The sequence below is a fragment of the Protopterus annectens genome, chromosome 14.part0, assembly GCF_019279795.1.
Source record: "Protopterus annectens isolate FY-2018-M chromosome 14.part0, PAN1.0, whole genome shotgun sequence".
NCBI lineage: Eukaryota > Metazoa > Chordata > Ceratodontiformes > Protopteridae > Protopterus > Protopterus annectens.
This window is the reverse complement of record NC_056748.1, coordinates 625,113,034-625,128,295: the sequence shown is the minus strand read 5'-3', so window position 1 is coordinate 625,128,295 and position 15,262 is coordinate 625,113,034. Positions and strand designations below refer to the sequence as shown.

General features: G+C 37.0%; 1 protein-coding gene across 1 annotated transcript in view; it reads right to left on the bottom strand.

Moving 5' to 3' along the window:
• DNAJC12 (DnaJ heat shock protein family (Hsp40) member C12) overlaps positions 1 to 15,262 on the bottom strand; it is a 314,683-nt gene that overhangs the window by 48,084 nt on the left and 251,337 nt on the right. Inside the window, exon 4 of the mRNA XM_044056381.1 lies at positions 4,641 to 4,854. Within this exon, the coding sequence (XP_043912316.1) occupies positions 4,641 to 4,854 (214 nt within the window). The remainder of the gene's footprint in view (positions 1 to 4,640; positions 4,855 to 15,262) is intronic.

Here is a 15,262-nt window from a genome sequence, read left to right as displayed (position 1 = left end):
ATGGTAGCAAAAACTTTTAAGTGTGTACCCTTACAACTGCATATGGCTAGACATCGTATAATACCCATGGTCACTTATAGGATCATAGGATCATAGGAAGTTACTAGGCTATTAGCCCTGAGGCACTTACCAGCCTAGCAAAGAATTTAGCCCATGTTCTGACAAGTCAGCATCCGATGCCCCTGTCTAGCAGGGACACAGGTGGAATCCCAGGGGAGTATTTTCTGTTTCCCATCTAGTTATCCAGGTTGTGCTTAAAAAGGGTTAATGAGGTACTCTGATTAACATAGAGAGGGAGACTATTCCACAGAAGGAAGAGTCATTGGGACACAAATCTGTCCCGCCAAGTCCTATTGATGTCAAAGACCAGGTTGAGGTCATGCATGCAGGTTACTCGAGTGGCGCTTGACTTGCAAATATGCAGCAGTCCCATCAAGGCAGGGTATGAAACTGCTTTGTATGCCAGACAGAGGTCACCTCTGAGGAGTCTGCAGGAGACTGAGTAGAGGGACAGGGCCTTTAGCCTGTCTGTGTAGGGTAGATGTTTACTTGCTTACTATTTTTCCTATGTTCCAATTAGAATTGTCCAGTTAGCTGACTTGCTCACAAATCAGGCAAATGGTGGCCGGGGGCATAAAACCCTGGACTAAAGGAAGCAGCCTGTTGGCAGCTCATAGCCTTAATCCTATTAGACCAGTGCTAAGGAATTCATAATATCCATTACATATTAAGGACTATATTATTAGAATTGCTACAGTGAACTCTTACTGAACCAGAGTAATTTTGCTGCACTAAGACCCAAGACATGTTTTACAGTCTGGAAGAGAGTCAAAGTAGTTCTAATCTGAGACAGAATCACATAAACAGGAGGATGTAGAAAGTTATAACTGTCACTTGGGGATCTACTACTTAAATACTAACCTATACTACCTATATCACCTACAACTCTAACAAGGAAAGTTTATAAGTAATACTACAGTTTGCTTTACCAGTGTGTTGGATTGTGCAAGCTGATGGTGCACTTTCAGTGTTTTCCCTTTTTTCTATCACTGGTGTGTGTGTGTGTGTGTGTGTGTGTGTGTGTGTGTGTGTGTGTGTGTGTGTGTGTGTGTGGTCTATGAAATTCAATCTAAATACATATCTATATATAAATGATTCAAGCGGTTTACCTTCATAACAGTGAAACACAGTGATGGGATTGCTCATATGAGCGAATCGTAACCACGAAACTTAAAACAGCGACAGTTGTAAATGTTCGAAAATCAACAAATCGAAAAGCCGATTTGCTGATTTTCGAACATTAATGTCGAAAAAAAATTAGATAAAGTGTAATGCAGGGGGGCAAGCCCCCCTGCACCCCACACCCCCCCTACTTTATTATTCTAACTCTGAGATCGCACTACAGTGGGGAAGGGAGCCATTTTCCAATCCCCATTATAGTGCAATCTGCCCCAGAATGTCGAATGTGCAATGAGCGAATCTCACTGTACATTTGCTCATTGCACATTTGTACCTTTTTCCGTTTGATGTTTGCAAACTTTGCAAACTGCCTTTTGGAAAATTGATATTCGCCCTTGTGCAATACGCACATGTAAAGGTAAACCAATTCAAGCATAAGTGATCTAACACACACTTCATCTGTTCACAGCATAACTCAAAAACATAAAAAAAATGTTTTTGCAGAGGATAAGACCCCATCTTGCATCCCCCATTACACACACACACACAGACACACACACACACACACACACACACACACACACACACACACACACACACACACACACACACACACGATGGAAAAAAGGGAAAAACACCAAAAGTGCACCACCAGCCCACACAATCCAACACACTGATAAAGCAAACTGCAGTATTACTCATAAATCTAAAAGAAAATAATCCCAAAATGATTAACTTTCCTTATTAGAGTTGTAGCTGATAGTAGGTAGTGTAAGCTAGTCATATTAGATCACGTTTTAAGACTAGTTATGTTTAGATGAATAGCTCACTTAAAGGCAACTAACAAATATAGATATAGCTAAAGATATAGATACAGATACAGATATAGTAAAAACAATATGATTGGATTTAGATCCTGGTATCCTGACCTTTGGGCCTTTGAGACAAATTTTTAGGGTTTGTTGTTGATTTCACAGTTACTGATTAATGACAGTAGTCAAGTACCCACTTAATCACAGGTGTTGTTAAAACTAAATTAACTGCCTTTCAGTCAAAGTTCCCAGTTGATGATGATGTAACTATTATTTAATGCTCCATATTTGATAATTTTGTTTGATTTGTTATATTTTATTAGGTAGCAAGTAAGATGTCATATAATTCTTAATTTCGTAAATTCACATAAAATGATGAAGCTGAGTTATTATACAGTGTAGAACCGTGTTGTAAAAAATACAATAAATTAACCATGAGTTTTTGCCTAAATTACCTTTTGCTTCACTTACAGTAACAGGTCAGACCATGTAACTGTAAAATTTCTAAGAGCAAATTTCTGTAGATTAGTGTGAAATGCAGTGTGATAATGCTTACTTTCAAGTGCAAAAGTGACTTTCCAAATTATGTTCCTCTTAATGATATATGTTTACCCATAAGTGTTGTCTTATACCTTTTTCTAAGGAGAATGGAATGTTCTTTGCTTAGCGGGGGCTAGGTGTCAACTGTTATCTTAATAACTACCCCTTATACTGCACCTCTGATAATTTAAACCACTGTAATACCTGCTGGCGAGTCAACCACCATTAGCATATGTACAACTTCTTCTTCTTCTTCTGGCTTTTCCCAGTTAGGGGTCACCACAGCGGATCACCTGTCCGCTCAGGATTGGCAGTGGAGTTTTCCGGTGTCGAGTTGCCAGCCCGGCGCCCAACCTTCCACAGAAGGCATACACATGCATGCACTCACACCTAGGGCCAATTTACAGTGTCCAATCCACCTACAGCATGTCTTTGGGATGTGGGAGGAAACATCAATATTTTTGTATGTCATAACTGAAAGGAATGCAAGAATATTTACTTTCAATATTTAGATTATAGTATAACTGTTCAAACAGTAGAATGTGCCAAAGGTGAAACCAAATGAAGCCAAATGAATAGATCAACAGACACTTTGTTGTAGTAAGCACTTTCATAGTACCATAACACTGCTTCAGACCAGTCTTCAGTCTAGCACTTACTACAGTAAAGTGCCTGTTAATATGTTCATTTGGCTTTGTTTTGGTCTCACCTTTGACATATTCCACTGTTTGGACTTGTTATTCTTGGTGTGACTCTTTATCTGAGCTCCTGGAATTTTTAGCATACATAGTATAACTGTTACTGCAGCATAATAAGACATTACTAGCACTTATCTGCAAAGTTACATACTCAGAGAGATTCAGTGATTATTTATAAATAACCTCCTGGGTATCTCAGCATCAGGAGGCACATCGGTATTAGCATAGTAGGCTCGTCATATCTGCCCATTCTCACTGTATAAGAATTAAGTGTTAAAATACTGAATAGTTGAAAATGTATACTTCTTTTTTCAAATGGTCCCCCCTTCCGATAGTATTATCAACTGTGCCAGAAGCATCCAAATAAGACTAAATTACAGTTACTTCACTTGCTCAGGCAAAAAGCACAGCAAAACCAGAGTGAATGTGAGAACTCTAGTAAGAGAATCCTGAAGCAGAACAGCCCAAGTCCATATTTTACTATGCAAAACCTATCCTTTTTTACCTAAAACTTATGGGGCTATCACTGAACTTTCCAGTAAGACATCAGGTGGTACAAATCAAGAACAGGCTTGTAACAGATTGTCAGATGATGTAAATCAAAAAGAGATTATATAGCTGGCTTAATTAAACGGTGACCGTTACAAGAACAAAGAAATTAAATTTCTTTGGACCACCACCTTACATTACCAAAACTGCATTACAAAAGGTTCCATCCAAATGTCATCAGAATTTGGACTAAGAAAGAGGGCAAGACCCCTCCTTTATGTATAAAGATATAAACAGAACTGCACTTTCTGTTTATCTGTCAGGATCTCTTTGTAACATGCCAAATGGTTTACAGAAAATGTATGTCTAATTGATTCTGTCTCATTATTTCTCTCTTAGCCTAAAAGGTTATATGTTTATGGAAGTGACCACTGATTACTCTTGAAGTTAGTTTGCATAAAAAAATTCATGCTAGCACTCATCACAGCTTGATCACTGGCAAATAAATCCAAAACAGAGTTGCATCTTGTCTGTTTGTATTTCATGTGCACAGTGAACTCTGGTATAGTAGCTTACAGCCTTAGATAGTCTAAAAATGAGTCTTCTGGTTAATGCATAAACTCACAGGTACTAAAATGTACGTAATTCATTGACCCAGATCGACTACATTAGTTAAAAGTTGCTCAGATAACTTAGCAATGCCTGCATGTGATGCAAATCTTATGACCATTTAATCCAATAACACAGAATGTTTTCCTCTGCTACCTGTCTGACTGAAGTAGCACCATGCAAAAATGCATTCCTCACATTTGCCTCACTTTTAGTTTTTACTTGAATAGCTGTACACCTAAAATAAATAAATACATAGTATTTAGCACTAACATTCTACTAGTGGTTCATATACCAAAAACTGTGGACCTACTTGGAGATGTTGAGTACTTTGAAAATTGTGAATCATCTTCTATCATATTTGTAGAGATGTCAATGTCTTCCTGCTTTAGTTTATCAGCTGGTGAGTCATTTTTTCTTTCTTTGAGCTGATATAATGGATTACTGCTTCCTGATTTATCTGTAGTTTCTGACGAAGATGCTTCTAACATAGGTTCTTTTTTATTCTTGACAGCCCAGTGCATTGACTAAAGAGAAATAAAACCAGAGATACAAGTTCACATATGTGGAATACACAACTTATTAAATTAATAACAACAAAACCATTAGCTGCAAAACAGATCCAAAGATAGGTACTGCTGTTGAAGGTTGACACCACAAATTTATTTAAGCTTATGTAATGCACAATACAGCATACAACAGACTTCATCAGAATCTAGAATACACAAGTCAAGTGCTGCTTTTAAATAAATCTCTCCCCAGTGTAAAAAGCCTGCTATCAGATCTTAAAGGTGTATCACACAGGTAAAATGTTTAAAATCAGCCATAAACATATAAAATATAAAATTCAACTTTATTTAAATACCCTTTTAATCTTACCATTGGTCAGGAATTAAACCCAGGTTTCCCACATAGAAGGCAAGAATTCTACCAATGAACCACATTTTTTACATAAATGCAACCTGGAAGTAAATATATATATATATATATATATATATATATATATATATATATATATATATATATTAGAATAACATCTAGATAGTTGATGGTATCTTTTCCTATTTGATGTGTAAATCTTAAAAAATGGAAATAGTTGTTAAGCTACTCCATAAAAACTTCAATTTGTGCGGTGTTTTTCCCCCATAAAATAAAAAATATCATCCAGGAGCCTCAAGTATAGTTTTATATGTTCCTGGAATGGGGAATGCAACACAAACTCCTTTTCCCATGTCAGCATAACGAGGTTTGCAAAAATGGGGGCACAAGCTGCCCCCATTGCTACCCCTTTTCTCTGTCTAAAGATGTTACCCTCAAACCACACATAATTGTTAGCAAGGACAATTTCCATACACTCCATAATAAGTCTGATTTTTCCAGGGTTCAAAAATTCCAAATTTAACAATGCTTCGTTAAGCATGTCTAAACCCTCTTTTTGAGGTATACTGGAATAAAGGTCTACCACATCAGTGGTTAAAAATGTCAGGTCCTTATCCCAATACTCAAGTTTAATTATTCACAGGAAATCCCAGGAATCTCTAATAACGTTACTTGGGGCGTTTTGAAATGGTTTTAGTGCTTTATCTACAAATAAGGCAAACAGGTGAGTTTTGGCACCTGCTGCTGCCACCACAATTGGCCTAAAAGGTGGTTGAGTTAAATTTTTGTGCAATTTTGAAGTGCCAAAAAACACAGGTATTTTGGGTGCTGATTCCTTAAAAACATATATGTATTAAAGTCCATCCCATGCTGTAATAGTTCGTCTTCAAGAAAATAGTCTATATTTTTATAACAGGTGTTGACTTCATTAATGGAGGCCCTTTCATAAACCTCTTTGTTATTCAACGATTTTAACATCTCCTCCTTGTATTTATGATTGTCAAATATCACCCCCCCACACCCTTGTTAGGTTTCATAAATCTAACAAGATGGTCCCTTTTAAGATTTTCTAACAGGTAATGTTCTTCCTTAGTAAAGTTGAACTTCTTGTTCTTCATTTTACTTTCTATAAAACGTATAAATATCTTGTTCACATACATTTGAAAAAAACCTGTACAATGGGGTGAGGTGTAGGGATGGTTTTACTTTTTTCTTAAGGTTTAAATAATCAGAATAACCACCAGGTTTTAAATAGCTCCCCTCCTGTTCAACCTGCTGATGTTGTAAAGTAAAGTTAATGTTCCTAATAAATAGTTTGAACTCAATCAAACAGGGACAAATGTAAAGCCTCTTTTAAATAAAGACAAAAGTTCAATAGTCACCTTAAAGGAACGGTAGTACAACAGTTTAAGTGCCACAAGCTAAAAAAACTTCAAAACAGCTGACTATAGAAGCTTAAATCACATCCACCTAATCCTGCACAAGCTGATTACTAGAAATAACCTGGTCTGGTTTCCTCAAGTTGCAGCTGAAAAATAAAATCCTAATTCACATAAATTCTAGTGTCCCCACATAGGAATTGCTGCTCAGGCTTCCACAAAATTGAAATCAATTTTTACCTCAATGCAAACTTTTTGAATTCCACAATAATGGGACAGGGGAACATGAAGGCTGCCTTGCCTTGCCTGCCAGTGGCTTTGATTATCCCCTTCTAGTTTCACTTTCTCATCTGGCAAATTAGTTCACTTTCCTAGCAATTTCCTCACGAAACCAAGGCCATTTCTTCCCTCTGATGCCTCCTGTACCCAATATAACCTTGCATTTTTGTGATGGGTTCAGTTTTTATAATCCAGCAATCTATCTTCCTCATAACCTAAGTGAGCTCTTGAGGCTGACACCCTTGCCTTAGGCTTTGTGTTTTTGTCACTGTATGCTTAAATTGCATTAGAGTATTCAAAAAAGATTGAATCAACCTCCTGGAGTCATCAGTGGTTGAGTTCTACATTTTCATCCAGCCTAAGTGCATTTTTTGTATTTCCTAGAAGATAGCTCTTAATGATACATCACCCCCCCCCCTCCAATCCTGGGAATTTGTATCAAGAGACTGCTCAACCATTAGTGCCATACTAACTATGCAACACTTTTATCTTTCTGAAGACCTACTGTGCCTCATTGGCTTTTAATCAAATTATTCTTCCGTTTAGACACATACCCTACCATCACCAGAAAGATATGGCATCAGGAAAGGGAGTAAGCAGCTTATGTCACTAAATTAATTACATTTATCGATTTTAATGTACTCCTATGGCTGGGACAAGGAATTTGCTTCCTACTTTAATGAATGCCACACAAGAAGTCCAGTTCACAGTCATGCATTTGTCCCTCAGTGCCACAAGGTTGAGACAAGTTCAACACTCATGAATTATATCTTTTTGAGGATATATTATTTTCTGTGTCCTTTTATATTTTCAAACTCATATGTTCCCTAATTCTTTCATCATCCTTAAACTCTTGCTTATACAGGCAAGACTACAAGGGTACCACTAATAACAAATCATTAACAAAAGACTATAATTTAACGGCCATTTTAAAATGCACGTTTTACTGTTAATACAGACTCTAGTTCTTCTTTTCAAGAATTTGCAAGTCAGATAATCACGATATTTAAATGGCCACACTGGGTGTACCATAATGATTTATATGGACTGGGATATTTTAACAGACAGCAATGTCTCAGATATTAAATGTCCTTGAGATTCTTTTCCTTCTTTAGTATACTTCTGTGAAAAAAAAACACTAAGCTTTTCTGTAACAATAGCTATGGACATGGGGACCAAATCATGTATTAGTTTAATATTCCAGTTACAAGATTAGAGTACCTCACTTTGCCTATACTGCTATTTCTAGTCTGTGTTCTTTGTTTCCTTATTTATGTTTCCAAAAATATTTAGTGTATGACCACAATATAAAACCTTGCTCATAAATATTATGCACACCAGAAATATAAGGACTGGATTTTTGTTTCACACTCTGTACCACAAACTTTTGGTTACAATAGAAGTGAAAGATTATGATCAGGTCTCCAGTTTTAATGTGTATATTACGTGTGTAATACATGGATGCCACGTAATTCAAAAGCGAAGCTCGAGAAGGAATCTTGGCATCCATGTCAAGAACACATACTACTACTTTACAATCAGAGATCCTATCATAATTCTTTATAGTGCATGGAGACTTACCTGCTCCATGCACTACTACTTACACAAAAGTAAAATAAATGCATAAATAAAAACTCAATGTATTGTGCCAGCTCTGAATGTCAGTAAAGCAGTGGAGAAGTGTTTGATGTCCTTACATATTTCCTGAATAAGGGAAGCATTCTGATTCAAGATATTGGCTGTAATGTAGCAGAAAGCAGACAGAAATGGAAGTTGAAACAAAACCATTTTATGTTCTGCTGCTGTTGTTTATTGGCCAGCACTGTCAGCTTTTAGTGCCAGACGCAATCTTAATAGCACATAGGGGGTACTTAACAATTGTTAAGGTAGGGTCTTGTTTTACAGTAGCACTGAACCAGCATGTTATTTAACTTTTATTAGAGCATAATCATAGGGCTTCATGCAACATAAGGTAAGGTCCATCAGTCAGTATGATCATCTGAAAAGCTCATAGTTAAACTCAGTGAATATGTAATATTGTGACTCTCTGAATTTGAAAGTCCAGTTTATATTGAAGCAAATTCTTTGCAGCCTACATCCATGCAACTGGTTGATGTTTATCTTTTAGGATACCAAGGACAGTGCCACTGGAGATTTCACTGGCCTACATTTCCCTGTGTTTTGCTGCCACACCACCTGATGTCTGACATACATCCAATCTCAGCTAGTCTGAAAGATCTAATTTCCAATATGAAACCCTATCCATATGATTCTCTTACCTGTGAGTTGCTAAGGACCATGAAAACTGTAGACCTTCCTTTTTGCTCTTTGATCTATTCAATGTACTAGACAAAATACAAAATACATAGCCAATAACATACTTGGAAAGTACAATTTGTGACATTTGAATGTCTGCCAGGATGCCAATTAAATAAACAGTGTGATTGTGCTTCCAGACTACATGAGGATTTTTATTCTAGGTTCTGGCTCTTTATTCTAATTCTGAGACCCATAACTACAACTCCCAAAATTATGGAAAAAAAAACAGCAAAACTAAAGGAAGACAGAGAACGTCAGCCTAAAGTTATTTTTTGCAGAGGGGCAAGACCCTTGCTCTGACTGAATACAATTTATGTCGATATGCATACTGTTGAAACAAACTAACATTATGCACATCGACACCTTACTATGCATGCGTCAAAAATTAATAGTGGCAGATACAAAACTTAAAAAAAACACACAAGCACACACACACAAAGAAAGCATTGTTTTTGTAGGGGGCAACGCCCCTGCAACCTCTACACCCACTGATAATTATATATTCCTGCTCATAAATTGCACAGTCAACGCAGAAAAGGGTATATTCTCCTACTCAGGGATTGTCGATCTTATACTCCTGTCAACCATCTGTTTACTCGATCAAATTGTGCTGAATAAATGGATGTTGACCAAAGTACCATTCAACAAAGTTATCAGGACCCATATATATATATATATATATATATACACACACACACACACACACACACACATGCACATATGTATGTATGTATGGATGTGAGTGTGTGTGCGTGTGTGTGTGTGTGTGTGTGTGTGTGTGTGTATATATATATATAATTAAATGGTTACTATGATAATCTAATTAGTGTTTTACAGTTCTGGAACATGTTGACAATTTTAAATCGACATAGGTGAATATCGACAATGGAAATACTCGACAGGCAGAGTTAATATGTCAAAAAAGGGCATGGGAGCTCGCTTGCCAATGAGTATATGGGTGTAAGATGCAGGCAACATTTTGTACATCAACATAAAGCACTGTTGACTAAAACAAGGTTTTTCTAATAGGAATAAAATCCACAATGACAATAAAAGCATATGCCATGTTCCTGAGAAATTTTCAAAAAATGTTCTTACGTGTTTGTAATTTCAAAATTTCAAAAGCACAATGCAGTAATGCACTTAGCTGATTGTAAATTATGTTACCTATGTTGAAGCTGATGATATAGCGAACCTACTGTCCAATAAATTTAGCTCTAACTTTACCCCTTAAACACTGCTTACAGACACAGCCAGCAAAGACATTCTAAATTATTTTCAGTAGTGGATGTGCAGAAGAAACTCTGGCAGATAAGAGATAGAAGAAGAAAGTTAGAGCAAAATGTAGCATTGGAACATAGCTATAAACAAGAAAAGAGTTTTGAAATGCTCAAGTATCTAGATACAGAAGTACCAGTATTAAAATGCTATGACATGAATAAGCCAGGTATGTTGCAAGTAGATAACAGACACAATGAGTATAGACTCTCTGCCTATGCTAATGCTCCCATATGCTCAAAAGAGATACTCAGACAGAAATGGAAATGTCAGCCACAGTGTACAGATGTGGGCAAATTCCATGAATGCACCTATGGCCCTCTCTCCCCTCCATCTGTCCCTCAAGGTATACCTGAGACTGGCTCACCTCCAGCTAACACAAAAAACCAAGTCCTAAAAGTGCTATCAAATGTCAAACATATTGTATCGATACATCCTGGCAGTATCCCTGGACATCTCTCAAGCAGCATGAAACATAATGTAGCCACATCCATAACAACACTGTTCACTCTCAGCCTCCACAAAGTTTTTGTAAAAAGACAATGAAGAATAGCTACAGTCATTCATCTGTATAAGGGAGGATCTTCCACAGACCCATACATCTGACCAGCCTCATATGCAAAGCCATGGAAAGATTTATCCTGGAATTTATCTGAAAGAAAATAGGAAACCTTCAAACACTGAATCTGTTTCAGTTTGGGTTTGTGAAGGGCAGGTCATGCTTAATCAATGTGGTGGATTTTTTGAAAAAGTCACCAAAGCAATGGAAGAAGGCAAAATGGTACACACCATTTACCTCAACATGACTAAAGCTTTTGACACAATAACCCACTCAAGCATAGCAGAAAAGCAAAATAAATTGGGAATAAACCTCTAAGTCACCAGCTGTATGGCAAACTGGCTCACATGTAGACCACAGGAAATCAAAATAGAAGAAGTTACCTCCACAGAGATCAGTCAGCAGTGGAGTCCCCAGGGTTCTGTGCTGGGACCTCTCCTGTTTGACATCTACTTTTGTAAACTAAAAGCCAATACCAAATGGCTCTGGCTGACTATGTTTGAAAATGACTGCAACCTGGGAGCAGTGATTGAATCCCCAAATGATTTAACCATCCTGCAGAAAGGTTTGTCCCAAATAAATAAATGGTGCCAAAAATTTGGACTGAAACTAAATGCCAAAAAAACATTACTGTATCCTTTGGTAAGTCATCTTCCCCAGGGAACTACCACATTAACAAAATCTAGAAATCCTCATGAAGACCCAGTGAACTAACAGACTTTTATTGTTGAATACCATATTGATGATATGTCCCTAAATGCTGGCACAGTAGTTCAGGATTTGGGAACTAATGAGGTCAGTGACCTAACTTTTGACCAACATGTGTCCATTGTAGAAAGTCTTTCTATTCTCCACAGCTTATATACAAAGAGAGTCTAGATTTAGGGATGCCATTATCCCTCTTTACTCAGCTCTCATTGAGTATAATCCTCACTTTGGCATGTATCTGTACAGACACATGCAACAACTGAAACATCCACTGAGATACCTTGCTAAAAGGATACAAGGCCTAAATGACATGTCACTGTACTCTGTATCCTACAGACTGTTTAAAAAGGCTGTATGGCCAATAGCCTAGTAATCTCCTATGATCTTCTGCTAAGAAGTGACCTGAGTCTGGCATGCAAGAAATCTTCCAACCTAATACTGATGGATTTATTGCACATCAGCAAGTCAAATGGCATCAGAAATACTCGATCTAGGGATCCAACCCTTTTCTGCAACACCAACAGAATGGTTTGGAAGAACAGGTACATTTCACAGAGGATATCGCTGCTCTGGAACAAATCCCAATCCACATAAAACAAAGTTCATCCCTCTCCATATTCAAGCACAACTTGGATCTGTGGATGAGAAACAGAAAGTTTAACCCAGGACTGCCCCTTGTACTGTTAATGGACAAATGCAGCTCCTAAATACTTTATCCCATGCATGTGTCCCCTCAAATAATCTATGGTATGATCCCAATTATTCTCATTGGGGGTAATATCTGAGTATCAATCATGGTATGGGTAAGGCCAATCTATAACCAAATGGGATATAGGCTATTTTGAGCATAAAAAGAGAAGTTGGCTATGCAGAAAAAATGTCCTGCAAGGGCAGCTAGTGTAGTACTTACCTATGAATCTATGAAAATACCCTCTTCTAGGGCTACTCAATAAAAACTAGTCTGCCACTAATTTTTAGTGCATAGTTAGCAACTTTGCTGACAAAAATTAAATGATAATTGCTTAGCTACAGCAAGTTGCATCTCATGTTATGATTGTTCTGGAGTTCAGTCTGATAGACTTTACAGAGAGTATAGGGTCCCCCACAGTGTCTTTTTTTTATTTTCTTATCATCCTGACAAACATCCAACCCCCCCCCCCATCATATGGTGAGAGACTGAAGAAATACATCTGTACAAATGAAGAACTATATTTGCTTTCAATAATTTGTGTTGGAAGCAAAAGTATAACTTGCAGTCAGAACAAAATGGTCAAGGTGCAACTACTGAATCAAGAGCAGTGGCATAGAGGGTAAAGTCCTAACTAAGGCTCAGGTGACCCAGGTTCAATTAGGGGCTGAGAGGGATGGGTGAGCCCATTCAGGTAGTACAGCATTCATCAGATACACTACTATGACATGATCCACAGAGGGGAGTATCCCTCAAACACTGCTGATGAGCAAAAGGTTGAGGTTACAGGAAATAAGGTTAGGTCATAATAACCTCCTCTTAGCAGCAGAGGCAGTTGCTAACACTGCTACCATGCCACCGGATACCCTTCAGATCCATATCAGCCCCATGTCACTAGGAGAAGTCTGGAAGAGGAAGGAGAAATAGGTAGACCTGGCAATAGACATGGGCACTGGAACGGCTTGAATGAATGAAACAGGGTGGACGAAAAAAATGCAACTGTAAGGAATTTTCTCATTTAAAGAAAAATTAGCAGAAAACTGGAAGTTCTGGATGTAGACATTCAGTTTATTCCTCACTGTCAATGGAGAAGTTAAGAAGCATGCAACGATATCCCAGCTATAATGAAGAGCTCTAATAATGGTATCCATTACAACTATTCTAATTACTTTATAGGTAGGATGTTTACCATAAAAATATTATATAAAAGACAATTCCTGATGCTGTGTTAGTAATACATACTCTAAGGAAAGTACCAGTACCTCTAAGTGTAAAAAAGATCAATAACTGAAGTAAACAGATTGCTTAAATGTTACTAAGAATCAAAACAAAAAGGGTGAATATTATGTTTACCAGTGAAGTGAATAAAACAGAGCATTAAACACTGCTTACAGACACAGCCAGCAAAGACATTCTAAATTATTTTCAGTAGTGGATGTGCATAAGAAACTCTGGCAGATAAGAGATAGAAGAAGAAAGTTAGAGCAAAATGTAGCATTGGAACATGGCCATAAACAAGAAAAGAGTTTTGAAATGCTCAAGTATCTAGATACAGACGTACCAGTATTAAAATGCTATGACATGAATACGCCAGGTATGTTGCAAGTAGATAACAGACACAATGATATCTGATCTGTGATAGTAAGAGTACAGACGCTCTGCCTATGCAGCAATAGTGCTCCCATATGCTCAAAAGAGATACTCAGACAGAAATGGAAATGTCAGCCACAGTGTACAGATGTGGGCAAATTCCATGAATGCACCTATAGTAAAGAAGTTCAGGTAAAAAAATAGAACACAAACCCTTCAAAATCATATTCAGAAAGTCTGCATAGAAGGCTTAGTGTACTGTTAGCCAATACATAAGACAGAGGTTAAGGAGGATGTGGTGCAGCCTCACTGAGGTATCTATTCAAAATGACAGTTGTCTAGAAAGGCCATATCCCAAAAGACATACAAAGCACTATAACTACCTCATTAGCATTAAAGCTATACACTCACTATATAACATCTCCAGCTCCTTTCGTAATACATGCATGCATGCAAGGTAGCATTCACTATGTTACATTAATTATGACAATATACCCCTATACACCAAGCAGGTTATAAACTTTTAAAAAATATTCAAAAAAGCGAGCTGGCTGCTTTTACTTCACAAAAAACTGTTTATTGTAAGCGCTTTCATAGAGGTACATGCCCCAACTTCATCAGACAACTCAACAACATAAAAAACGTCATTTTATACTCACATTCAAATTCAATTAAACAATTAAATAATTAATTAAACAATTAGTTAAAACTACTTTGTATTTTAAAGTGCCCATGCTTTCAAACTTTCAACTTATTAAAAGCATTAAAAGCTATAGAAGCAGTGTAAGAAAAATGTTTTAACACATTATTAAAACACCATAATAAATAATCCAATATTGTTCAATCATAAAATCATAAATTCATAAAATCCTAAACACTACAGAATTAGAGTTGTGTGTATACTCAATCTCAAAAACTCATTGGCACCTCAAGCGGACTCTATCATTCTATACATAAATAATGTATTAATTCATAAGTTACATAAGTAAATAAATACCTAAATACATCAGTAAAAAATCAGTTAAAAATCAGTTTATGTATGGGCATAGCCTATACTAGTATGATACCTTTATAAAAAAATTGTTAAATTAATAACACTAAAATTGTCGCCTCACAGTTAGACGTTGCCCTTTCGATTCTCAGTTAGAGCGTCTTCTGTGTGGCGACATGCGTGAATGGGCGTTCCTTCGTTGAAGGTTGTGCGTTAAGCCTGGCAAGCCAGCACGTAAAAATCTACTGCCAATCATTAGCGGACC